Source organism: Gopherus evgoodei, chromosome 6 (assembly GCF_007399415.2).
Source record: "Gopherus evgoodei ecotype Sinaloan lineage chromosome 6, rGopEvg1_v1.p, whole genome shotgun sequence".
NCBI classification, from domain to species: Eukaryota; Metazoa; Chordata; order Testudines; family Testudinidae; genus Gopherus; species Gopherus evgoodei.
Window position 1 is genome coordinate 52,775,282 of NC_044327.1, and position 25,016 is coordinate 52,800,297.

At 43.0% G+C, this 25,016-nt stretch overlaps 2 protein-coding genes across 7 annotated transcripts in view; one reads left to right on the forward strand and one right to left on the reverse strand.

Annotated features, from left to right (window-relative positions):
- Positions 1-18,917, forward strand: part of SYK (spleen associated tyrosine kinase) — a 103,806-nt gene extending 84,889 nt beyond the window's left edge. For 3 of the 5 annotated variants that reach the window (XM_030566770.1, XM_030566769.1, XM_030566771.1), the window contains one exon: positions 11,685-12,023. In XM_030566770.1, coding sequence (XP_030422630.1) covers positions 11,685-11,877 — 193 coding nt within the window. In that variant the 3' untranslated portion in view covers positions 11,878-12,023. Of the gene's footprint in view, positions 1-1,186; positions 2,454-11,684; positions 12,024-18,345 lie in introns of those variants that run through there. The other 2 variants (XR_004000922.1, XM_030566772.1) reach the window with 2 other exon arrangements.
- Positions 13,935-25,016, reverse strand: part of LOC115653437 (tubulin polymerization-promoting protein family member 2-like) — a 34,582-nt gene continuing 23,500 nt past the window's right edge. The window contains exons 5-8 of one of the 2 annotated variants that reach the window (XM_030566775.1): positions 20,240-20,331; positions 15,526-15,702; positions 15,190-15,343; positions 13,935-14,800 (exon numbers count right to left, since the gene is read on the reverse strand). In XM_030566775.1, coding sequence (XP_030422635.1) covers positions 14,618-14,800; positions 15,190-15,343; positions 15,526-15,695 — 507 coding nt within the window. In that variant the 5' untranslated portion in view covers positions 15,696-15,702; positions 20,240-20,331 and the 3' untranslated portion in view covers positions 13,935-14,617. The remainder of the gene's footprint in view (positions 14,801-15,189; positions 15,344-15,525; positions 15,703-20,239; positions 20,332-25,016) is intronic. The other variant, XM_030566773.1, reaches the window with a different exon arrangement.

The following is a 25,016-nucleotide window of genomic DNA, read 5'->3' on the forward strand; positions in this document are numbered from 1 at the left end:
TAAATATCAGACTCTGTGTGGACTACAGTGGCTATGCAGTCTTTTGGAGTCTTCAAATTTAAACTCAAATTATTTAAATTTATGCTTTTAATGCTTCAAAATCAGCCAAGGTGAGAAGGCGGGTTCCTAAACAACTTCTACAAATTCAGTGTTCCCGCAAGACACTACAAAAATCATATTGTATGCATCACAGGTACATTTCAAAAAGATAGTCTTCTACAAATGAAAGCAATGGGCCAAACTCTGCTTTCAGTTACATTGGCATAAACTAGGAGAAGTTCCTTTCAGTTTACATCAGTAAATAATTGAAAGCAGAATTTGGTGGATGGTATGTCATGGTGGGAACACAGTCTCTGTGAGCTCAGTGCTTCTAGAAATAACAACAAACATAATGAGCTTCACAGAAATATAGATTCTTTCTTATAATAAGCCTGACTTTCTTCCCTGATTAATTCAGTGAATGCCATAAACAGTTGTTGATCACATCAGAATCACTTCTGTCAGGATTAATTGCAAAGTCTTAAACATTTAATTATGACATAATTGAATAAATATATTATGAGAGAGCTGATTATTATATCCGTGAAATAAATGTACTGGGGAAAATGCTAAGGACAATGCACCTGTGCTTGAAAAGGAATTCTATAGCCATATGGAGTAAATTGATCCGTGTATAATGTAAATTTCACAAGGACATGTTCTCAATTTAATCAGTTGCCTGAATTAATAGTGGGTAAAAGGAACACATTCTAGCCACATATCCAGGACCATTCTCAGAGATGATCAGAAGCAGTTCCAGGGCTGTGGTCATAGCTCTCATTATGAGTCAGATGGTGCACTGTATGGATTATCTTCCACATCTTACATCTGAAATAGATGAGGTAGAAGGTAAAGGGGAGAAAGTTTTATCATTTCGTGCACAGGTGTATCAATGACTCTGGCTACATATAGTAATAGGTAATATATTGCATTGTCTACATGATGGATTAGTTGATCTGGATGTACTTTAGTGTGACAATCACCATTTGGTGTTCTCTCTGGTGGTAATTCTAATAAAATAATCTTGGCCATTTACATGAACCGTCAGCAAAGTCTAGAGCTATAAGGAGATGGAACAGTGGTCCAAAGGCCATTCCTTTCACAGCTTTCCAATTGCTGTACAGTCATATCTCTCTTCCTCTTACAGGGTTGATGAGCGACCAGGATTTTCTGCTGTTGAGCTCAGACTACGTAACTACTATTATGACATTTCACATTAACAATGTGGATACTATGGACCTTATGCGCACTTTGGTCTGCTGCAAGCCCCCTTCTGAAAATGAAAGCCAAACGTTTTAGCTTTAGAAAACATCATGACTTCAGTTTGGTACTGCTGAAGCTCTTTATGTTGTCAAAGTTCAAAGCAAAGCCCTTTGTAATAGATGCCTTTACTTGCTTTCAGTGCAATTTCCGGCCCTTACATATCTTTTAAAAAACAGACATGCTACACTGTGTGCAGCAAAGACAGCACAAAAGAGCATTAGAATTCTACTAAATTAAGTTTGTTTTATTTTACATACAGTCTTCTTGTCTGTAGAGGGAGGAGTGTGTATTGCAAATTCTATTTTGTCTCTTTCATCACTCTTCCTCTGATGCCTATATCTGAATATAAAGCCAGCATAAAAGCCTTGCTACTAATTTTCTCACTTCTGGTATTTACCCTAAAAATTGCTCAGAAGTTCCTAAGCTGAAATCCTCTCAAAGTTAAAAGCCTTATACTCCCCTGCAGTAATGCAAGTAGAGAGGAAACAGAATTTGTGAATCCCTGCCATGTGACAAGGAAGCATCCATTCCCCTCTGAATTATCCTCTTTCCTCTGCCCCCACCTCTTTCTATTCAGGACTTCCCAGCTTGTCTAGGGGCATAGTTATATATGCAGGAGGAGTTCTTGGGGCATACTCCATTCTAGAAGATGGGGTAACAATGCCTCAGTTAATGTTGCTCAGTATTAAACTTATAGTCTGTGCCTGCATTAGCTGAGAGAGCATTGGTTGGCCAATGGAAGCATTTCCTTTTCTGTCTTACCTTTGTCCTCTTCCTCCAACGTCTTAACAGATTCCCTATGTTGTATGCCAAACAGTCACCACCCTCTCTTTCAAATACCTCCTTTTCCACAACGCCCATCCATCCAACTTCCACAGTTTCCAAGGCCAGAAGGGACCGTAGTGATCATCTAGTCAGAGCTCCAACACAGGCCATACAACTTCCCCAAAATTCCTAGAGCATACCTTTTACAGAGATCCGGTCTTGATTTAAACATTGTCAGTGATTAGAGGATCCAGTATGACCATTGGTGAAGTGTTCCCATGGCTAATTACTCCTGCTGTCAAAAAATGACATCTTATTTCCATTCTGAATTTGTCTATCTTTAACTTCCAGCCATTAGATTGTTTTACACCTTCCTCTGCTGGATTGAGAAGCCCATTATTAAATATTTGTTCCCCATCTAGATACTTAATTGAGTCACCTCTTAACCTTCTCTTTGTTAAACTAAATAGATTGAGCTAGAAGGCATATTTTGTATCCTTAAATCATTCTCATGGCTCTTCTCTGACCCCTCTTCAATTTATCAATATACTTCTTGAATTGTAGGTACCAGCACTCTTAATATTTTATAACAACATTGCATAAAAAGGGAACTCAAAAGACACATTTGAAGTGCAACCAGTTTTTCACTTCTCACTCTGCAGGAATTAGAGCATCCCCACCCCCAATCCCTTTATCCCAAGGGATGCATCTGCCTCAATTTCATTATCTTTGCCATTCCCATAATGTTAGTGTGTGTGTTACCATTATAGCTTTCATCTTGCATTAGATTGTAAACCCTTCAGGAAGAAGTCTTTGTCTTTCTGTTCGTTTGCAATGCCCCAAACTATCTCTGGCACTGTATAAAGATGATAAATCATAGAGTTCCCCTCATTGTTCCCTATTATATACTTTTCTCCAGTCTCATTTTAAATATTCCAAATTTATCCTGATATGTAGCCTAAGTTTTCATAACATTTCTTAATTACAGCACCATACTCCAATATTAATTTTGAGCCCTGTATTCAATCCTAAATAATTCTTGGTGTTTACACCTTCCAAATATATGTAGACTATTCTTATAAGATAACTAGTTCCCAAAATTAATTTATTGGCATGCACATAAATTGATACACATTTTATTTTTACAGGAAATACGGGTATGTAAAGGTACTGAAGAATATTGTTTAAGGCTTGATATATTTATTTCTATGTCTTTTCAGAACATATATATTTTACCATAAAATTAACTGGGTATTTTAAAATGTAGTTTAGATGGTATTTTTGTCCTTTGAAAAAGAATTGGTTAAACGGTGCCAATGTTTCAAACATAGAAGAGGGTTATAGGAGTTTGGTTTCCATTGTGACATATTTGTAGGTCCTGTAGATCTAGTGTAAGAAAATGTGTTTCTTTTTACTAAATTAAGGATAAATGGCCTACATCTTCAAAAGTGACTAGTTATTTTTCAATGCCTTAGTTTTGAGGTGTCCAGTGGAAGACATTGTAAAGGTTCCTGATATTTAGAGACACTCAAAACCATGAGCTGCTTTTGAAAATGAAGACCATTTATCTTTATCCAAGTGGGACCAGTGTGTAAATTGGTTGGTTTGAAAAGCTAGATATCTCAGCATCTGTTTGTCTGCATGGCCACATTTTCCAGAAGTTGCCGCTGTTTGATTTTTGAGCACTCACTTCTGCACAGAAAATTTAGAATCTCCATGTGTGGTAATCCACCTGTTCATGTAAATTGGATGTAAATCAAAAACAAGTGAGATTTAAGTATAAATCCCATCACCAAGCAAGTGCTATAATTCCACATGCTCTTGGACCTTCTGAGAGCATGGCCTAATGTGACAAAGCTGGGAAGGATCAACCTCCTCCAATTTCTTTTTTTAAACATTTTTAAAAGTGAAGAAAGATCCTGATTAGTAGTATTTTATTGTTTTTTAGCTTTGCCATAAAAGCCTACAGTGTATGAATACAAAGTTTTATGACCTAAATGAATATATTATTAAACTGAAATTAAAGGTATTATTTTGTAAAAGGTTTGGTTGTAATAAGAATCCTTTTAAAAATATATTTGACTGAGATAGAAAACAGGTAATAAAAATAATTATAACCATTACTGATATAAGGTAGAGAATATGTGTTTGTCAAATTACTGTGATTGTTTATTTTGAGCCAGATTGTGATTCCCTTAGTCAGGCCTGGTCTACACCTGCACCCTGAGAGACATAATTAGGTCAACGTAACCCCCACTGTACATGCTGATAGGTTACTGGAGGAATTCTTCCTTGCACTTAGTTACCACCTCTCGGAGAGATGTATTTATTACATTGATGGAAAAGTATAATCTCTAAGATTATGATTTATGTAAAGCATTCGATACCATGTCGGTGACCATCTGTTTTAATCACTTGCATCTTTTTACTTAGTTGTATTCTGCTCCCACTCACTCATCCCTCTTCATTGCTTACTTAAAGAAACTGAAAAGAACCAGTGTGTAGGTAAACTGTAAATATATCGAGAAATACACCAAGTGAAGATTTTTTTTTAAAACTAGGAACCAAAAATAATACCCATAATTTCATGAACTAAAATAATTACAACTAGAACTGGTAACAGGTGCAGACTAAACATCTGAAACTATCTCTCTTTATTTTTAAATGTTCAATAATTATATTCCTCAATCTGTTAGTCATTTAGAATTGTGCTGATCCAGCTGTAAGAAACACATCTTGCCAGCAGATGGCAGTGATTGAATAGATTTAATCCTCTTAATACTCTCTTATTCTCTAAATACTTTTACCTTTTATTTTCTGTAACTACCTTTAATTTAATTTGCATTTTCACTTTGATTATACATTTAGAAAAAAGTAAGTAATTAAATAAATCCATCACTTCCCCTATCATTCGAGTGCAGCCAACTCTGGGATAAAACATGACAGTTGTTGGAGCACACAGTAACACACTGCCCACGTTAGGGCAAGAAGAAAAGAATATTGTAACTAAGTGAATGAGAGTGGAAATCTTAGGCTTGCTGTATGTAATTTCCTGCAATAAATTTTGTCCAGGAAAATGCACCTCTAATTCTTGCAAAAAGTATCCTGGGCTATTTTAATGACCATAGCGAAGGAAAGCATCTCAGGGAATCCTGTGGCACGTTATAGACTAACAGATGTTTTGGAGCATGAGCTTTCGTGGGTGAATGCCCACTTCGTCAGATGCATCTAACGAAGTGGGTATTCACCCACAAAAGCTCATGCTCCAAAACATCTGTTAGTCTATAAGGTGCCACAGGATTCTTTGCTGCTTTTACAGATCCAGACTAACACGGCTACCCCTCTGATACTTGACACCTCAGGGAGTACAGCCAGCCTTCAGAGCTTGAGTACTGACTCAGAGGGATGCATGCCACCTATCAAATCAATACCTCCGTGCCTGGAGCATCCAGTCATTCCATGGAAGTCTCCTATCCCATCGAAGCACTACTGAGTGTTGCTTCGCTCATGAATTTTAACAAAACTGGCACCTCAGTCTCGGGTAGCGTAGCTTGCCTCTAGAAACATAAATGAAAGTAGTGGTATTAAATAACATTCTATCAATTTTAGCATAGCTATCTCAGGTTAGGGTAATTAGTTATAGCAATCACCCACATTTCCCCTGAGCCTTAGCCCTACCTATTAGTTGAGGTGAATAGCAGCTAGATACCTTAACATACACAGAAATATTCACTGAGCCTAGTCATTGCCTTTTTTGAATGGCTGAGAGATTCACCTTTTCCTTCAGTCACCTCAGCTTTTCCACAGAGTGCCACATCTTGATGGACCATCACACTCATAGCTCTCATTTCCATGAACTCCTTTACAGCCAGCAGGTATAAATATACAGATACAAAGACTGCCCATCATATTAATTGCTTTACATTGCCATACGAACATCCCTCTGGGCCAGAGGAATGCCCTGAGGGAGAGGATGCAGCGCTAGCTTCCCAGTGCTTCTGCTCAGCGCCAGATGCTGGGGAAGGGGCATGAAAGAGGTGTTGCAATGGCTGCCTTCCCCTTTTCAAAACAAAGATTCAAAAGCACAGCAATAATTTGGCACACAGACAAAAACTACAATATTAGGAGTGCAGTTGCTTCTTTGAATTCATATTTACATGTCTATTTTGAAGACATGACTGCACTACTGTGAGTGAATATAAATGGTTTTCTTTTCCACATTTGGAATAAAATATTGCTGGTTTGTGCAATATTTGTTCTCTACAACAGCAATATCACTAAAACCATTATGCTCATACTAAGCGGAAAATCTGGTAAAAGGAAACTTTTTTCAGTTGTGCCCACCATGTATTTGAAATGTTGGCCAAAAAAAAACCCAAAAACCCAAAACCTTGCCCTCTTGTATTTAGCAACCACTTTTTTAAAAAATGAAGTTCAAGTGGATATGTCTCTGGTTCTTCTTCTTTTGTTTGTGTGCCGGTTTTATCAATGCCACCAGGATGCAGGGCAGTTCTAGCAAACCCATTTGTTGTGCTCTTCCTGCAGGCTCTGCAGAGACAAGCCAGAAACCCTATGCAGCCTACAAAACAATGGCTATTTTGTTTTGATTTTTTATTTCTTGGAGAAGCAAGAAAGTGAGGGGTAGGAATGGGTTTATGAGCGACAGCGATGTATTACAGAAACAGAGCATCATTTAAGCTTTCCCTTATTCCCTTGCAGATTATAACAATTGTAAAACAGGGCACATGGAGCATGCCTGGTGTGGGTCAGAGCTGAGAGTGCCAAACTCAGGGTGAACTGATAAAACAGGCCAGTCACACCCCCAAAGCAGGTGGCTTATTCTATAATTAGCTTTACCAAACCAGTAACAATATGAGCTTCTATAGTACAACACTGGATAACATGAAGCCAAAACAGTCCCCTTAGGTAATCCAGCCCTTATTAACACCAAGGCACCTGGTCTTTATGATGAAAGGTTACTGAAAAACAGATTCATCATCTATAAAGTTCTTCCAATCCCAGAGGATCAGATACTTCCCCAGGTCAAGATATAGCTCAGATCCCAAAACTACGCTTGTATCCAATCCTTTAGCACCTAAAAACTAAAGGTTTAATAATATAAAAATAAAAGAAGAGTTATTAAATGGTTAAGGAGTCACATACATTACCATTTGATTTTCAGAGTTTGCAGGTCAGGATAATATCACTGATGTAAAATCTTCTAACTTTTTATAGTGCTTCCTGTCTTACCCGAGTACTTAATTGGGTTTTCAGATCCCAGTTCTACTTTATTACTCCACTCCTTGATGTCTGAGTAGGTAGGCACATGCCTTGTTTGCTGGATATCAGGTAGGGGTTCTGCACACTGCGATACACAGCTACTGTATGACACTTGGCAAAGTAATTGTAAAAACCCGGGCCAAACAAGATATTGTATATTGCATGGCTGCTCCTGTCTTTTTAGAATGCTAGTCCAGCTCCTTTTTCTTTAGACATTCAATTGTAGGCTCTGCTCTTGCTGTGCTGTTGCAGAACCCTGTGTGGCTCAGGTACTGTTTTTAAATTCTTCAATAGACCATGACTCTGTCCATCCACTCACAGAAAGTGAAAGGGCTTAGACACTATGGATTGTAAGTCTGGCATTCTTGACGCATTCATAGATTTTGCATATATTGAGCGGGTAGAACAAGTACTGATTCTTCTTAGTGATACAGTGCTGCACAATTTAGGTTAAAGGATGAAGTATTGAGTAAGTCACGTCTCAGAAAGTCACCCTCAGTTGTCTGATTGTATCCACTTTAATGCAAAACAGAACTTGCAGTACACAAGTTCAAAGCTCACAATTTGTTCCCAAAGCTCCCACAGCTGCTTCTGTGCCAACCTTTTTTTTTTTTTTTTTTGCAATTCTTTAGTTACATCTAAACTGTTCCTTTAAAAAAATCTGACTATTTTATACCTGTATATTTAAATTCCTAGCTGTTCAGTTTGTTCAGCAGATACTTTGTTACAGTATATACTGTATACAATGCATGCAGGCTGTAAAGTAATCCTGAAATCAAGCCTCTGATTTATATTTCTGGAAATCTAATAGCTGATCTGAACTCTTATCTGTTACGTACTTGCTGTATTCAGCAGAAGTGGGGGGAAAGTTAAATGTTTTCTATAGGAGTCAAAATGAGTAGTTTTCTTCTGCTTTGAGACATAGAAGATGCTGTTTGTTATGATCAGCTTTTTATTCACAAGTTTATTCAGGGCCTTGAGGGCCATTGCCACTGTAAACCGAGACAAAAAGAGACATTTTCTGTGACGTGTGGAAGAAAGAATGAAATCTTAGTTACCAACAATACTAGAATATGAAGATTATTCCCAGAAAGCTGGGGTTTTGGGGGGGAGGCAGGGAGTTCTGCAAGAGCAGAGTTTTTGCACGGCCATCTTTTAAGAAATCCTAATGAGCTGGAACACCTGGGGTTCTAGTGTTGCTCTTTTCCCTGGGCGTTAGTAGAATTTTGTCCAAATCGTTTTACCAGTCCAGCTGGTAAAAGGTCTGTGTGATGCTCGAAGGGTCTCTATCACTTTGGAAGAGTGACAGTTCACAGGCAGGGCGCAATTATGCCAGCGCTCCCCTCTGTAGTTCCTGAAAGAATATCCTCACAGACAAGGCTCCTCTTAGTTTTCGGCATGGTCTGCTCCACCACAATGGGAGAGGAGAGCACAAACTGAGGGGTTGTTTGTCAAGGTCCCCATGCACAGAACCCACTGCGGGAGTTGCAGGATATTGTACTCACACACAGTTCTCTGCTTGTATGTGAGGCGGGGGTTGAGGCCTCTCTCCTCCTGGATGGCTCTCAGCCCATTGAAAGAAAGGGAGCACTGGGCTGCAAAGGAAGGAGGCCTCAGCCTTCCCAACGAGCACTGAGGGCATGCCCTATGGGGATGACTCCTACCACCCAGAATGGGGCAATGGTCCTGCAGCCTCTGAGTCACGTTGACTCCCGAACAGTACAATATCAGGCAAGCAGAGCTGTTTCGGGAAGCAAATAAGAGTGCCAACAAGGAGGAATAAGTAGCTATGAAATATACTGGTTGCAGTTGCCTGCTACCTGTATAAACAAAACACAGCTTTGCCCTGGAAAACAGAGTGACAAGAGAATGTTCTATGGTTGGTTCCTCTGGTGCAATAGCTGTTTTGGATAATGTCCTATCTTAATGTACATGTACTTTGCTTGCAGTTTTGTACAGGACATAAGGTACTAAAACAAGCAGCAGTGAAGACAGAGGCTATGTGTTGACTAGTCAGAGTTCTGCCATAAAATGCAAGGATGAGGCTTGTATTTTCCTCCATATGTTCTTAGTTTATTTCCCCTACTATTTTGAAATATTGTTTGTGTTTCTTGCTTCTCCAAGAAAAATACGTGGGTCTGCTCCTCTTTGCACTCAGGGATCTCAAAGCACTTTACAACAAAGTAACTTAACTACATAAGTTGGAATTATATTGAATAATTAATGCTTCTACAGTGGCTGAAAATGTAACTGACAAGTATTTAATATATTTAAACATATACAATATTTAAAATTCATATTATATTTGTTGACAAATACTATGTAAAGATGGAGTTAAGGGTGAGAGTATATAAATTATAAGTTCCGGGGTAGGAGCTGATTTTTGTTCTGTTTGTGAAGGGTCCAGCACAATGAGATCCTGTGACGAGGGATGCTACAGTAATACGAATGAATAATAATAATAGGTATCAGTCACAGAGGCTGAAATCTATTACAGAGATGTGGCAATTACTCCCAAACCAAACATCATAAACCTGTGAAGTTCCGAGTTAAGCTTTGACATTAAAAGATATATCCAAATGTGTTAAGGTATAGAAACATAGTGGAATAGAGGGCAGAGAGCAATGGCAATCTCAGGGGAAATTCTCCCCTCAAACCCTTCAGGCCCCCACTGCCTCCCTAATTGAAGTTTTTACCCCCTCTCCTCACATCCAAGGCACCTTCCCCCAGTTTAGGAAGGGAAGTCAGATGGGGACAGAGTCAACTGTCCTGCCAGAGGGTGAATGTGGGTAATGAAGGAGGATATTCAAGGGAGGTTGGTACATGCTGTATCCCATGCCTTAGCTGAAGTATTTGAAGCCTCCAGAGCTGCCTGCATTGAGGGACAGGAAAAAATTGCAATAAGCCTCCCTTGTACGCTGGTCATGCCTTGTCTCATGAGCTGGGTTGCGAAGGGGCACTATGTAGGTGGGCATGCCACCATACCCTGGCTGTGCCCTGTCACCACAAGGGGGCATTGTGAAGCTGCAGCTGCCACCCTTATTACCTTGGTAGTGCTCAATCTGTCAAACCTCATACCAGGGAGCACTGGGCTGCATGCGTTACTCCCCTCCCTACCCACTCGTGTTGCTTCTCCCCAGACAGACACTAGGGGGTGCTGGGATTCCTTGGCTGCATCACTTCATACCCTGGTCATCCCTGCATTTCTAGATTACTGCTAGGGGGTTCTGTGTTGCTGGGGCAGCTGCTCTTCATAGCGCAGCTGTGATTTAGCTCTCCCTCATAGACACGGGGTAGCATAGGCCGGGGAAGGCTGTGCATCCCCAAACAGCCTGGTGTGGCTCCACCCACACTCTACCCCGCCCCCATGCTCCCTCCTGCCTGCTTCAGTTCCCTGCCTGCTCTTCTATGGCTGAGAGACTGGGGCCCGTGCACACAAGGCTCAAGGCTGGGCGGGTACTGCCCATCCAGCACTCTGGAGTTTGGGGTGCTCCCACCTGGCCATGTGTTCTGGACTCCAGCAGGGGAGGGGCCTTGCACGGAGGCGGAGGGACCTGGGGCTAGCTTCCCCCAATGGTGCATTCACTGGCCGCCCATATGCTCCCTTCTTGTTCTATGGCACTGGTTCTCAAACTGTTGATCAGGACCCAAAGCAGGGCACAACCATGTTTGAATGGCGTCACTAAGGGCGGGTAGGGCTCAGGTTATAGGCCCCTGTGTGAGACTGAAGTACTTGGTCTTTAGCTGTCCCCCACCACCCCCAACTCAGGGCCCCAGGACTTGGAAGGGCTCAGGCTTCAGTTTCCCCCCTACTGGGGTCACGTAGTAATTTTTGTTGTCACAAAGGAGTTGTGATGCAATGAAGTTTGAGAACCTTTGTTCTATGGAATGCATAAGTATGTGTAGGGGAGGAATGCAGTCATAATCTAAATAGACACAATAGACTAAGGGCCAGTTTTTCTGCTCAATTACTGATGTGTGAATGTGGAATAACTCCATTAACGTGAGTCTCGTTACTCCACATTTACACTGGCATTACTGAGCTTGAATTTGGTCTATTGGGTGGGAGAAAATAAGATTAGTCCAATTTTATACATGAGGAAACTGAGGCAGAAAGCTGAAGTGATTTGTTTGAGGTCATACAGGAAGTGTGTGGTAGAACAGCTAAAGGAGTCCTGACTTATCCTTTTGGTTATCATGTAAGAGCCCACTCTCCATAAACAGCTGAGTCCTAACTCCTGGCGTCCTAACTACTAAATCACACCAAAGGGTGGAATCAGGACTACCCCTCCATGTTTCATAAGCCCTATCAACCCCTCCCCTCTCTTTCCTCTTAGAACAGAACCCAGCTGTATTGACAACCCAGCTCAACAGCTTCTCCCATTGGCTTTCTGCAGCACTCTAGAGCTGGCTACATTCCTGCTCCTTCCATACCCAGTGGGAGCTTTGATAAACATAAGCCTGAAAATAGAGCTGAGGCGTCCACCAGACAGCAGCCAAAAACAGCATAGTGTCAGGATCCTGCATTGAGCTGGCCTGGACCTGTTCATGTTTGGGTGGGACGCCTCCAGTCCCACATCCAGGTATTTACCAGCTGTCCTGCCCCTGGAAATCCTAGATTTGGGAGTAGGGTTGCCAACTTTCTAATTGTAGAAACCCAAACATCCTTGCCCTGCCCCTTGTCCCAAGGTCCCACCCATTCTCCAAGGCCCTGCCCCAGATCACACAATTCCCCCTCCCTCCATTGCTTGCTCTCACACACACACCCCTCCCCTGCTCACTTTCACCAGGCTGGGGCAGGGGGAGGTGAGGGCTTTGACTGAGGGTGCAGACTCAGGGGTTTGGGGCCTGAAGGGTGGGGGTCGAGTGTCTGGACTGGGGCTTAGGAGTTGGGAGTGTGGGAGGAGATTGGGGGTGCAGGAGGGGGCTCCAGGATGGGGCCAAGGGTGGGAAGGGGTTTTGGGCTGGGGCAGGGGCAGGGGTATGGGAGGGGGTGTGGCGTATAGGCTGTGGGTGGCTCTGGCTGGGGTGGCTTTGGGGAAGCCCTTACATAGCAGCCACACCAGCACTGCCCTGGCATTTCCCAGTGCTCAGAGGTTGCACTTTCTGCCATGAATCCTGGACACACAGCTTGGTCAGTGGACCAAGGACAAAAGTTTATCCTGTTCTCCGGAATGGGGGCGGGGGGGGAATGGGGAACAAATTCCCCACAAGTGCCACACACACATAGCCCACTGCTGCCCCTGGCTTGCTGCATCCCCCAGTGTAGACAAATCACAGCAGCTCTAGGGAGAACGCTGCTGCAGGTCCCCCCCTCACCACCATTTGCAGTGATCCCCAGCCCCTCGCCTTTGTCCCCCAAGTCTGGCCACTCTCACCACACCCAGCTGCTGCCCAACTCTTCTTGGATCCATTCACAGGGAGAGCAGCCCAACTTTACCCCCAGGCTTCTGTGCAGCCCCCTGGGGAGGAGACTGACAAGTCCACAGCCCCTTAGCTGCTGGTTGCATGGTCCTGAGACAAGCCCGGAGCAGCAGGTCCCAGGTGCAGGCTATGGGACAGCCACTGGCAGCTCACCCTGGGCCCCTACCCTCACTCCAGCTTTGTGTAATCTGTGAGGAGCCGGGCTGGCTCCTCTTTCTGCTCCTGCTGGCTGGGGAGCATTCATCATGGCGGGGAGGGGGCCACCATGGTAGCTACTGTCTTTCCCAGTCCCTCCACTGGGATCCACCCCCCCTGCCCACCAGGGCTCACTGCTCCTAGGCTCCACAAAGATAGCTGCTGCAGGCCCCCACCACATCAGACTTTTAACAGCCTGGGCAGCAGTGCTGACTGGAGCTACCAGGGTCCCTTTTTTGATCGGACACCAGGCACCCCTATTTGGGAGTCAAACACACACACTATTCCTGAGGGAATTCTGTGCCAAAAAAAAAATAAAAATTCTGTACACAATATTTTTAAATTCTGCATATTTTATTTGTCTATGAATAAATGTGCAGGCTCCAGCATTGCATTGGTGTGAGAGATCACCTTGTAGCTTCCCCAAATACAGAGTTGGCGGTGAGGCTGCACCCAACATTGATAAAGTGCAAGGGCCAGGCCTGTCCTAGAAACACCCCAGGGCCCTGCCCCCCGCTCCATGCCAGGTGCACCAAGATAGCAAGTAAAAGGAACAGAGTCTCATATGCACACCCAGCCCTGGCCCTTGATTCAGGTGTAGGCAGGCAGGCTCAGCCCGGATCCAAGTGTAATGAGGCTTAGTGTGAGGGAAGCCAGATGAGAGGGTTCTGTGTGGGGAAATCTGGATGTGGGTTGCCTGGACGGGGTCTGTGTGTGTGGAGGGGGGTCCAGATGCACATGGGCTGTTGGGCAGTTCCAGGTGCAGGGAGATAGGACTCTGTAGCAGGGTCCAGGTGAAGGTGGTTGGGGCTCAGTGGGGGTGAGGAGTCTGGATTTAGGGAAGATAGGGCTCAGCAGGGGTGGGCTGGGTGTGGGGGGGGCTTAGTGGGGGAGCCAGGTGCAAGGGAGGCTCATTGGGATGGGAGGGTCAAGTGCAGGGGGCTCATCTGTGGGGGGGATGGTCTGGGTGCAGGGGTGGGCTCCGGATGCAGGGAATGAGGCTCGGCGGGGTGGGGGTTTGGGTGTAGAGGGGTTCAGTGGGGAGGATGTGGGTATGGGCTGGATGCATGGGGGTTGGACAGATGGGGGAGCAGCTCTCTGTACAGTGACCTCTCCCCCATGGCTGAGGAACGATGTGGGGCAGACAGTGGAGGGGAGAGTGCAGAGCTTTCTGCAGCCGGGGGAAGGTTCCTGGGGGTAGATCTGACCCAGCCCCAACCCAGCTGCCCTGTGAAGGGAAGAGGAAGTCCCATCCTCCTCCAACCCAGCCGGAACTAGCAGCTGAGCTCAGCACAGGGTAGGAGCCTTCAGCCAGGTCATCCTCAGCTTCCCCCACCCCTACAGTAATTTCTCTCTCTGCCATTGTTCCAGGTGCCCGAACGGACACACTTGTGGTGCTGGGGAGAGGCACGTGACTATTCAAGACTTCCCTTTGCTTCCTTGTGAGAAGTCATTTTTTCTGCAGAGAAGCAAAGACATCTGTAGGGGACATTAATTCTGTGTGCATGGAGTGGCGCGGTATTCCCCCAGAAATAACACACACACACACGCGCGCGCGCCAAGGTGCAATGAGCATGAGATGTTTAATGGCCTCCCTCCTAGGTTACAGGAGAGGACAGGGTGTAGGGCTCCCTAAGGTGCAGTGTCAGCTCTAGTGTTTCTTGTCATAGGTGCCAGCTCCCTTGTAGGCCCCAACATAGCCACTGCCATCGGTCACGTCTTCACGGCCAGCTATCCCTTTCCCCTTGCCGCTCTCATCAAACCGTTCCTTGTGGGAGCCTGTGTATTTGCTGGTGTCTGTCAGTCTATCAACCCCACCAGCTGTGGTGGTTTTCTGTAAGAGACGGGGCCCAGTAAAAGTCAGCAGAATTGAAGGTGGAGTTCACAATAGTTTCAGGTCTATCCCAAAGGGTGGGACCTGTGTGGGGGTTGTACTGGGCTCATTCCTGCCTCAGGGGGATATAATATCTCCATGAAGCTCATATTAGGTTAGTTCCTGCCCTGAGTGGGGTGTTATCTCGCTATGGTGGGATGACTCACATTATGCTCATTCTTTCCCTGAGTGAAGTGGGATCTTGGGCAGGTGGAAGGGAAGATGAGTCCTCATAACAAGTTCATTCCTGCCCCAAGTGGGGTCTGTACAGATGGCAGGGAGCTCTGGTGCTGGGGTAGGGAAGTGAGGGGTGCCAAATTTGGGACACCTTAGGGAGAGCTGGTACTCACCGTTACACCCACGTTGGCTGGTTCCTTGCCCTCCATCAGTGCATATACAGCCTGCAGGGCCTCCTCAGGAGACTTGCCCTTGAACCGCTTGCCACACAGCTCCTTCATGGCCTGCTGGAACTCAGCAAAGTTGATGGTGCGAGCGCCTTTGGTCCTGCAGTGAGAGGGGAACAGACATGGGAAGTTACTGCAGCTCCCTGACCCAGTGGTGGCAGCAAAAAGTCCAGAACATCCCTACTGCATTCATCACACTGGGGAACCAGCTCTCCTCCCCTCTTTGTTTTCCCCTCCCTTCCCTTATCTGTTGCTCCCGTCTCTTCTCCATTGCCCACGCACTTGACTTTGTTGAACACAATATCGACATCGGTGCTGGTCACGGCCTTCCCATCCATCACACCACAATCTTTCAACATCTTGGAGAAGTTCTTGCCCGTCATATCATTGCCAGTGGCAGCCGTGTCACCGTATGTGGCAAATTTACGGAAGGCTTTCTCCAACTCTGACATCCTTGGGCTAGGGAAAGAGAGAAACTGTAAGGATGGGCCTCCCCACCAAGACATCATCACTACAACCCCTTCACCCTGAGACTATGTTGTTGGAATCATAATGATATTAGCACAAATACAACTGGAATTTAGGAGTGGGGTGTCTGAGGAGAGAAGAGAAATGAGTGGGGGTTATTTCTAGAGAGCTGGGATTTCGGGAGAGGCTATATATCAGTCTTATTCTATTAAAATGTATAGAAATTGGGCACCTAAAACCTCTGGACAGCTTTGGAAACCAAATCCATAGTCAGAGCTCCAGTATCACACAAACCTTGGGATTCCACCCAAAGATTCCTGCATGGTCTGCTTTCTCCACCCCCCCATCCCCCTACCCCCTCCAGTGAATAACATTGGGAGGTCAGACTATTGCTACCTATTTAGGCCCCTAGTACCATAGTATCTGAGCCTCACACATCCCTGAATTTAGCCTCTGAGGGAGGGAATTATTCCCATTTTATAGATGAGAAGCTAAGGGATGGAGAAATGAAGTCTGAGATTTTGAAAGCTGTCTAAGCAATTAGGACATCCAATTCCCATTAAAATTAAATGGAGACTGGTTTTCAAATTCCCTTCGGCAGATCTGAAAATCCTAGTTTAAGTTTTTGGCTGAACTTAGAATAAAACCCAAATCAATCAAACTCTCCCTCTCACTAACTCCCCAGATATAGCTCTTTAGCCTCTTCTGACCCTTTGTCAATATTCCATTAATTGTCAATTGATTCAGATTCAGGACTATTGTATTTAGGCTTCAGAGAGAAAATGTATGAACCATGCCAGGATTTTCAAAGCAGTACAAGGGAGTTGAGCAAACCAATTCCGTTGATTTTTAAAGGTATTTGAGTGTCTAATCCCCTTAGGCTTCTTGGAAATTTCCATCATGTCCTTCACCCACTGGTTCTGTCCTTCAAGTTGTTTCAGAGCTGATAGGGTTTTTAAAGTACTCCCAATGCTTCTGGAACTCTAAAGGAAGAACCAGATTGCTCACCTGCATAAATCCAGAGGCACTCATCTGAAATCCCAATGTAGTGTCTCTGGATTTAGTCCAAGGAATTACTAAAATCAGAATCGATCCCTTTCCCCTCTAATATTGACTCCTTATCCAGACGCTGGGCTAACCTGTGTGTGCAGATATTCCTGGCCCTTTGTCTGCTTGTTGCGTGTTTCTCCTGGGAGGAGGTCAAATACTTTAAGCCCACAGCATCAAAGACTGGGGATTCAGGCTGAGCCACCTATTGTAACCTCATCAGTTTCTTGTGATGTCATCACTTGCCCCACCCACCTGAGCGCTGACATCAGTGTCACAGGGAGAAAGCTAAAAGCAGTGATGGTATCTGGGGAGTTGGGTTGAAGAGTGAGAAATTTTTGTACCCTACTATACGTTATTTTACAACATTATTTGGGGGAAAATAAGGAAACGGATTCCCCACCCAGGATCATCGCCTAATGCCAAAACACTTGGAATGAAAACCTGGCTCCACTGAAGTCAACAGAAAAACTCCCATTGTCTTCAGTGGAGCCAGCATGTCCCCCTCGCATACTTTGTCTTCTAATCTCAAACCCACCATAACTCATTCCTAAACACACAGAGGAGCTTATCACTGATCTTCAAACAGTTGGTAGAAATCAATCAAAAGGTGATTTTCCTTGCTTTTCTGGCTCTAGTACTTACTGTCCTAGAAAAAGTTGGATGAATTTCCAGAACTGCAACTTTGTAGAATAAAGCAGCTCTCTGAGCTGAAAGACTAAAAACAAGAGACAGATTTTTGCTCTTCTCAAGTCACATGGACGTATGACTCATTTCACCCAGCTATGCATTGTGTTTTATTCCTACTAATGTTAATGGAAATCATTGGTGTGTAACAAAAGGAGAATCAATCCATTAAAGTTTATTCTACTCTGAAAAAGGAATTTATACTAAAACTGTGAAAATAATTTTTTTGGTTCATTGGCAATTTTGAAAAGTAAACCAAAAAAAAGGTTCTGTACACCTCAGCATGCATGTGCAGAACTGGCAGTTTCTAGATAAGTATTTCTGATAAATTTAGTCCATGTTTATGTAGCATAACATGGGGACTTTGTTATTAAAAAACATATAAGTTTAACTTTCTGGCTCGTAAGGAATATTACAAGGCATAAACTATGCTTCTCTAAAATGGAAAAGGCCAGACAGCTCACCCAACAACATAAATGTTTCCTATCTCAGCCATGACCACCACTAGCACAATGTACACTGTGCCAAGCAATAGAAATACTCCTCACTGTCACTTATGTGGAAACAGTTTTTTTAAAAGTATTCCATTAGTGGGAGCCTCACACTCACACATGAGAGTAGAATGTGTGGAGTTGTTTTAGCTCTTACAACTGAAAGCTGTATCTATTTTTTCCTCGGCTCAGAGGTCTGAAAACTCACAGATAAGACCCACTTCTTAGTAAGAATAAACTGTGAGATGTTTTTGAGATTCAAGTGCAGCTTCAGGGAGTTTCACAAATCCACCTGACTTTGGTATTATTATTTATTAGGATGACAATAGTGCTCAGAGGCCACAATCAGGACTGGGGTTCCACCATGTTGAGCATTGTATTCCCTGGGTGTTTGATTTTATCTTTCCAGCAATGTTAACTGAACTGTTTGAAACCTTGTACAACCAGAAAGCTGCCTATTGGCTAAACAACAGAGGAGGCACAATGGGTAAGTAAATTAACTATAATTTACACAGAGGAAATGCCTGATCTTGTTCCCAGTGAAGCCAATGGTAAAACCCATTCCAGTGGTGCAGGATCAGGTCTTAAATTGAAACAAGTCTAACCTCCTATGTAACACTGAGCAGAGATTTTCACCCACTTTACCCTGTATTGAGCCCAATTACTTGTCACTGATTAACACACATTTTCCAGAAAGAGATCCAGTCTTGCTTTGAAGATATCAAGAGGTAGAGAACCCATCATTCTTCTTGGTAGTTTGTCCAGTAGTTAATCACCCCTCCTGTTAAAAGTGTTGCCTTATTTTTTATTTGAATTTGTCTGACTTTAGCTTCCAGCCATTGCTTTTTGATTTTGTTTTCTTTGATAGACCTTTCTCTGCTAGATTAGATTAATGAGCCCTTTAGTTCCTTGTATTTTCTCCCTACTAAGTTACTTACACACAGCAATCAAGTATCAGAGGGTAGCCGTGTTAGTCTGGATCTGTAAAAGCAGCAAAGAATCCTGTGGCACCTTATAGACTAACAGACGTTTTGGAGCATGAGATTTCGTGGGTGAATACCCACTTCCTCAGATGCATGCAATCAAGCAAGCTCTCATTCTTCTTTTTGATAAACTAGGTAGATTGAGCTCCTCAAATCTCTCAATGTAAGGCATTTTTTTCAACCCTCAAGCCATTTTTGTGCCTCTTTTCTGCATCCGCTCCAATTTTTCAATATCATTTTTAAAACGTGAATGCCAGAACAGGTCACAGTATTCCAGTATTGGTCTCACCTCTCGGCTCCTATTCACTCTTTCCGTGTTTATACGTCCAAGGATCACATTAGCTCTTTTTGTCACAGCGTCACACTGGGAATTCATGTTCTGGTGTTTGTCCGCTATAAGCCTAAAATCCTTTTTGGAATCACTGCTTTCCAAGATACAGTTGCCCACTCTGTAGGTATGGCCTGCATTCTTTGTTCCTAAATGTATAACTTTGCATTTGGCTGTATTAAAACTAATTTTGTTTGACTAGGCCCAGCTTACCAAGCAATCCAAATTGCTCTGTATAACTGCCCTCCTCTCCTCATTATTTACCACTCCCCCAATCTTTGTGTCATCTGTAAATTTTTGTCAGCATTGGTTTTATATTTACTTCCACCTCATTGATCAAAATGTTGACTAGTACCAATCCCTACAGAATTCCACCAGCAACACACCCAACTTAATGATGACTCCGCATTTACAACTATTTTTCATGCCTGTCAGTCAGTCTGTTCTTAATCCATTTAACATGGAGGACCTAGCTGTAAAGAGCATCTTTTCTTGTCTAAAGTAGACAGATCACATGGCAGAATAGTTTTCAAAATGTTCCAGGCACATTGCTTCAATGAAGTTACAGCACATCCAGGGCTTTCAACAAAGTCTATACAAGAGATTGCCAAATTTGGCACCATGTAACTAGTTAAGTATTGAGCTGCTACCAGTCTCTTACAAACTCAGTTTAGTGAGGTTTGAGATGAGACTCTCATGTGGACAGACACTGAAGACACCAGGGTGAGAACAAGTTAATGCTCTATTTCTGCCACTGAGAAGAGTCACAAAAAAGCCCTCCTTTGTGGGATCTTTAAAGAAGTCCCACAAGGTCCCCATCTCCGCTTTCCAAAGCTAAAGGACAATTTTTTCAAAACTTCACAAATTATGAATTATGAAGGATGCAGAAGTTGCCCAAATCTTCAGCCCTACATAAGAGGCTGAATCTGCACTAGTAAAACACTTAGCTACTAAATGAACAGAATAATTCAGGATTCTATTCAAACACTTACATAGTTATTCAGGAAAGTTGGAGGACAGCTTTGATATTGTTGTGGGGATTCTTAATAATCTATTTAAAGGAGACCCACACATTTTGTAGAGCCTAAAAAAGAAAAAAGTTAGGGCACTTACAATGCTAAAATAATGCATACCGGTTATACAGAACACCAGAAATTCAGGAAAAGAGAAAGATTAAAGTGTCAAACTCTTTACTAGGCAAGAAGAATGTTTTTCTGCTGTAATGAATAAATTAACTCCAAATTACTATGTAGCTTCGATATTTTATGAATTATAATCATAATCCTCTGTTTTCACTTGCAGCTGTTTATAGCATACATTCTTTTTTAGTGCCACGATCACAGAAATTGTTTGAATGAAGGCATTAACACACTGACAATCCCAAGAACTGTATTAAACATTTGAAATCAATCAAAATGAGCTGTTCAAATTACAGATGGACCAAAAATCAAAAGGTCAGATCCAAACACCTGTGAACTATCGAGAAGTCTGTAATCATGATGCAGATGTGGATGTAGGTTGTGTATCTTGAGCCTGTATTTTGTTGAAGTCAACAGTATTCTATTTTGAGGTTGAACCTTAGACTTTTTGAACTCTCATCAGAAACTCCAGTTACATAGTGTTTTATTTTTAATCGAAGTGCAGTACAGTGGAGTAATATGCTGTCCTCTTTTGAAAGTCAATGATCATATCTGCCTAGCTAAACAAATATACTATGTTTGATGCAAATGTATAGGAGTAAAAGCAAGATCCTGAGTAGGGCATAATTATCCATTTTTATAGGAAAGCATTTACAGAGTTTTAGGAAGAAAAAATCCTAGCCTTAGAAACATGACAAACGGCTTGTCAGAAATTAAGATAAGGCAAAATAGATTAAACACTTAGCTGCTCCTAATATTATTTTATTTTATGGTTTTACAATTTAATTCTCATAATGAATTTTCCATTTATGTTACAGAAAATGAATCCTTTCTCAGGCTCAGAGGTTAGATTTTAATTCAATGGGGAAATTTATCATCACAGGGTTTGTAGTCCCTAAACATATGGGATTATAATTACAGTGTTTTAGTGGAAATCTTAAATCTGAGCATACTTCACAAGCCAATCCCCAGGTGAAACTCTTACGTACAGTCTTTCCTGGTGCTCTTTCTGGAGCAGCTGGCTCGGGGGTCAGCTGCTCAGGTGGCCCCTGGACAGCCACACCCACCACTGCTGGAGCAGCCCTGGGGACAGCCATATCTAGGGCCACCCGTGGGGGGGGGGAGGGAAGAGGAGCAATTTGCCCCAGACCCCAGGCCCCACAGGGGCCCCGCGAGCCCTGGCCCGGCGGAGGGTCAGGTCTTCAGTGGCATTTCAGTGGCGTGGGGCCCTTCAGTGCTACGAAAGCACAGAGCGACTGAAGGGCCCCCCGCCACCAAAGACCCGGAACGCCACCGGGTGAGTACAAGTGCCGCAGCTCCCCCGCTTTGCCCCAGGCCCCCTGAATCCTCTGGGCGGCCCTGGCCATACCACCCTCTGCTCCTATGGCCCTGGCAATGGTCCCCATGCAGCCAACCACAGCAGCTGCAGTCCGTGGCCCCAGGCAGCAGTCCCTGGCCGGCTGGGTCAGCCGCAGTCCACCGGCCCCAGCTGCGGTCCGCGGGTGGCCAGCTGGAGCAGCCGCTGACTGTGGTCCCAATCAGCGGTCCCTTGCCAGCCAGCAGCTGATGCCGCTGGCCCCAGATACCCCCCCTTGTGGGGTCCTCCCATGCTCCCCCAGCATTTCCCCTCCCCCCCAAATTGAATCAAAGGTATTTTTTTAGTATAAGTCATGAACAGGTCATGAGCCGTGAATTTTTATTTATTTCCCGTGACCTGTCCCTGACTTTTACTAAAAATACCCGTAGCCTTGTTTATAAACTGTAAAAAATATTTGATGATCCCAGTAGAAAGAGGAGTGCAAATATTAATTATTCAAGCTTCCACCTGGTGAACCAGTGTGCCTAAAAACAATCAATATTCATTAAATATGAATCAGGGTCCAATGAAAAATAATTCAGAAAAGATTCCAGCAGCCCGGGTCTGTAAAGTGTGCTCTTAGTACCAATAAATGAAAAACATTAGACGTGTTTAACAGTATCAGAAAGTTAGACTTCTCTGCTCAAAAAGGAGCCAGATGATCTGTGAGTGCTGGAATGAAGGCTAAAGTTAACTACATGCTGTGTGAAGATATATTGCATTTTTTTTTGTTTGTTTCATAGACATCAATGTCAACAAGGGACTGCCTTGTACTCTTATTATGGAACATGACCAAAATAAAACAATAATCAGTTTTCACTGCACAGTTCTTAATTCTGAACACTTAAATGAAGTTCCCTTTTATTCTTCCTATTATTTTTGGCAGTGATAGTTTTACTATGATACGCCCTAAAGGCCCTAATGAAGATCAGGGTCTCATTGTGCTGGACAGAAACAGAAACGTAGTAAGTGAAATTGTTCTTAAGAACCTTGATTTTACAATTTCTCAAACTGTGTAGACTCTGTAATACTTCTCAAAGTGTCTTCTCTGCTCTTGTCTAAATGCAGCCCGGAGGTCTCGGGACTAACAAACTGAGCCTAGGATTAGCAGCCCTCATGTACTTATCAACACTCCTTATACTGCTTCCTTCTCTTCCTACTCACTTGAATAGAATACTGATTTTGGTTTGCACTGGTTATATTGGGGAGCAGGAAGAATTCTTTTTCCCAGGAACCTGTCCACAAGGGAAAAAAGGTAAAAGTTTCTTTCCGGCTAAGAGGCCCATAGTAAATATTTTGTAGTTGGATGATAGATCCTTAGGACACAGGATGAGGAGGCGGGACAATATCTGCACCCTGCATCTCTGTTGTTTTGAATGGGATAGCGTGGGCATAAGTCAGAGTCGAACTTGGTCTACAGTGTCTAATCAATATGCTGACCATTAACTACTCAAGTGCTAAGTGGACATGCCTTTTGTTGAAAATCTACTGAGGTACAAAGAAACTATTAAATAATTCCAGACTGGCCTTCACAAGGCTGTAGCTAACCTCTTAAGAAAGATGGCATACAATAATGTATCATAGTAATAAAAAAACATGCTATGATGTTAGCAATATTCATCCCTAGTATAATCCTGCTTCCCTGGAGCTGCATCAGGAATGAATTTAGCTCCTGAAGTCTGTTTTCTTGTTTTGATATAGTGACCTTATATTAGCTCCCTCAATAATCAAAACTGCAGTTGCCTCAGACTTGATTTGATGAAATCATCTGGTAATGAGTGATTTGGTTTGGACTTGTTTCAGCAAGTCCAGCCATGTGCATGTTGTTCCAACAGCATTCTTCTGTATGCACAAGACCCTTGGCAGTTTTTCAAGACTAATCTAAAAGAAGCATATCTTAAACTCTTCATGCCGTTTGTACTGTACTTACCGTACTAGTACAGACACTGATGTTTTATCAGCAGCCATTGAAGCTTGATTTTCATGTACAAGAAATATTATGTTAATACTGTTTTAATGCTTACATTCTTATTTACCAAAACAAGCACTTTAACAAAAATGATATGAGGTAAAAATTACAGAAGTGCCTAAGGAGCCCAGGTCCAATTGACTTTCAGTGGGATTTTGAAGTTTACCCACAGTAAAGCAGTTTAGAGTCAATACATAAGCCCATGGAAAATGTAGATGCTTTCAAGCTTTCGGAGACCTATCTGTAGTGTGAACAGGTTGCCACCCAATGTCCTTACAGGCAAATGTGCAGGACCCCAACAGAGATACACCCACATGACATGAAACTGATCCTTAATGTCCCTTTTATAGCTAGTGTTTTTTCTCCTTTGCCCATTGACTAGACTGACATGTTTGAACTCTGAAGAATGTTATTTCGAGCTTCTTAAGATGTATTTCAAATCTGTTAACTTTTCCTCTCTATTCTATGGAACAACAACAACATTCTCTAATGTCAATGCATAAAGATCAAGGCTCAATTAATATATGAAAACAGAGCTTTGACCTTGCTTAGGTAGCTATTAAACAATGTTATTGTAAAAGTTTATATCTGCAGTCTGTATTATATTATCCTTGTGCTATATCATCTCATCTCGCACTCCATGAAAAGTAAAAATAACTACTTACAACATCCCAATTAATAAGCCTTGAGCGTATCATGGCTTAGACAACACAAGGCGATTTAGCTCGCATTTTAGAACTCCCTGTCTGCAGCATGTAGACTCCTTGTACTGTGTGTAGGAAATAATATTACTTTGTTCACAATTTGTTGTGAGTTCTAAAAGCAGAAGTAATGCTCGTTTAGTCATTAGGGGGATTTTAAAACACAAATATCTTTCCATCAAGAAATATCAATGAAACAACAAAACAGAGATATTGTTGTTTCCATCAGTGGTAGGAAAAATCATGACCCATTTGAAAATAAACTGTGTTTTGCAAATGAAAAGGCTGCAGCTGCCATCAAATAGAGACTGGGACTGTAAACTTTTCAGAAACAGAGACAGACATGAATAAGCACAGAGTCTGAAATTCTCCCACCTGTAGGGGGACCTAATGCTGAAGCAAACTGGTGGGCAAATGGAGAGTACCTTGCATTGCTACTACCATTCTGCATGGGGACTGTGTATTAGCAGAGGGCTTCAGTCTTCACAGCTATCAATCCAGCACCTTCTATGAATATCACATGCACTGAAAATTCTTTATAAACATCACTAAAGGGGAAGACAAGAAGGAAATCATTGTCTCACTGCTGCCTCTGGGCACCTG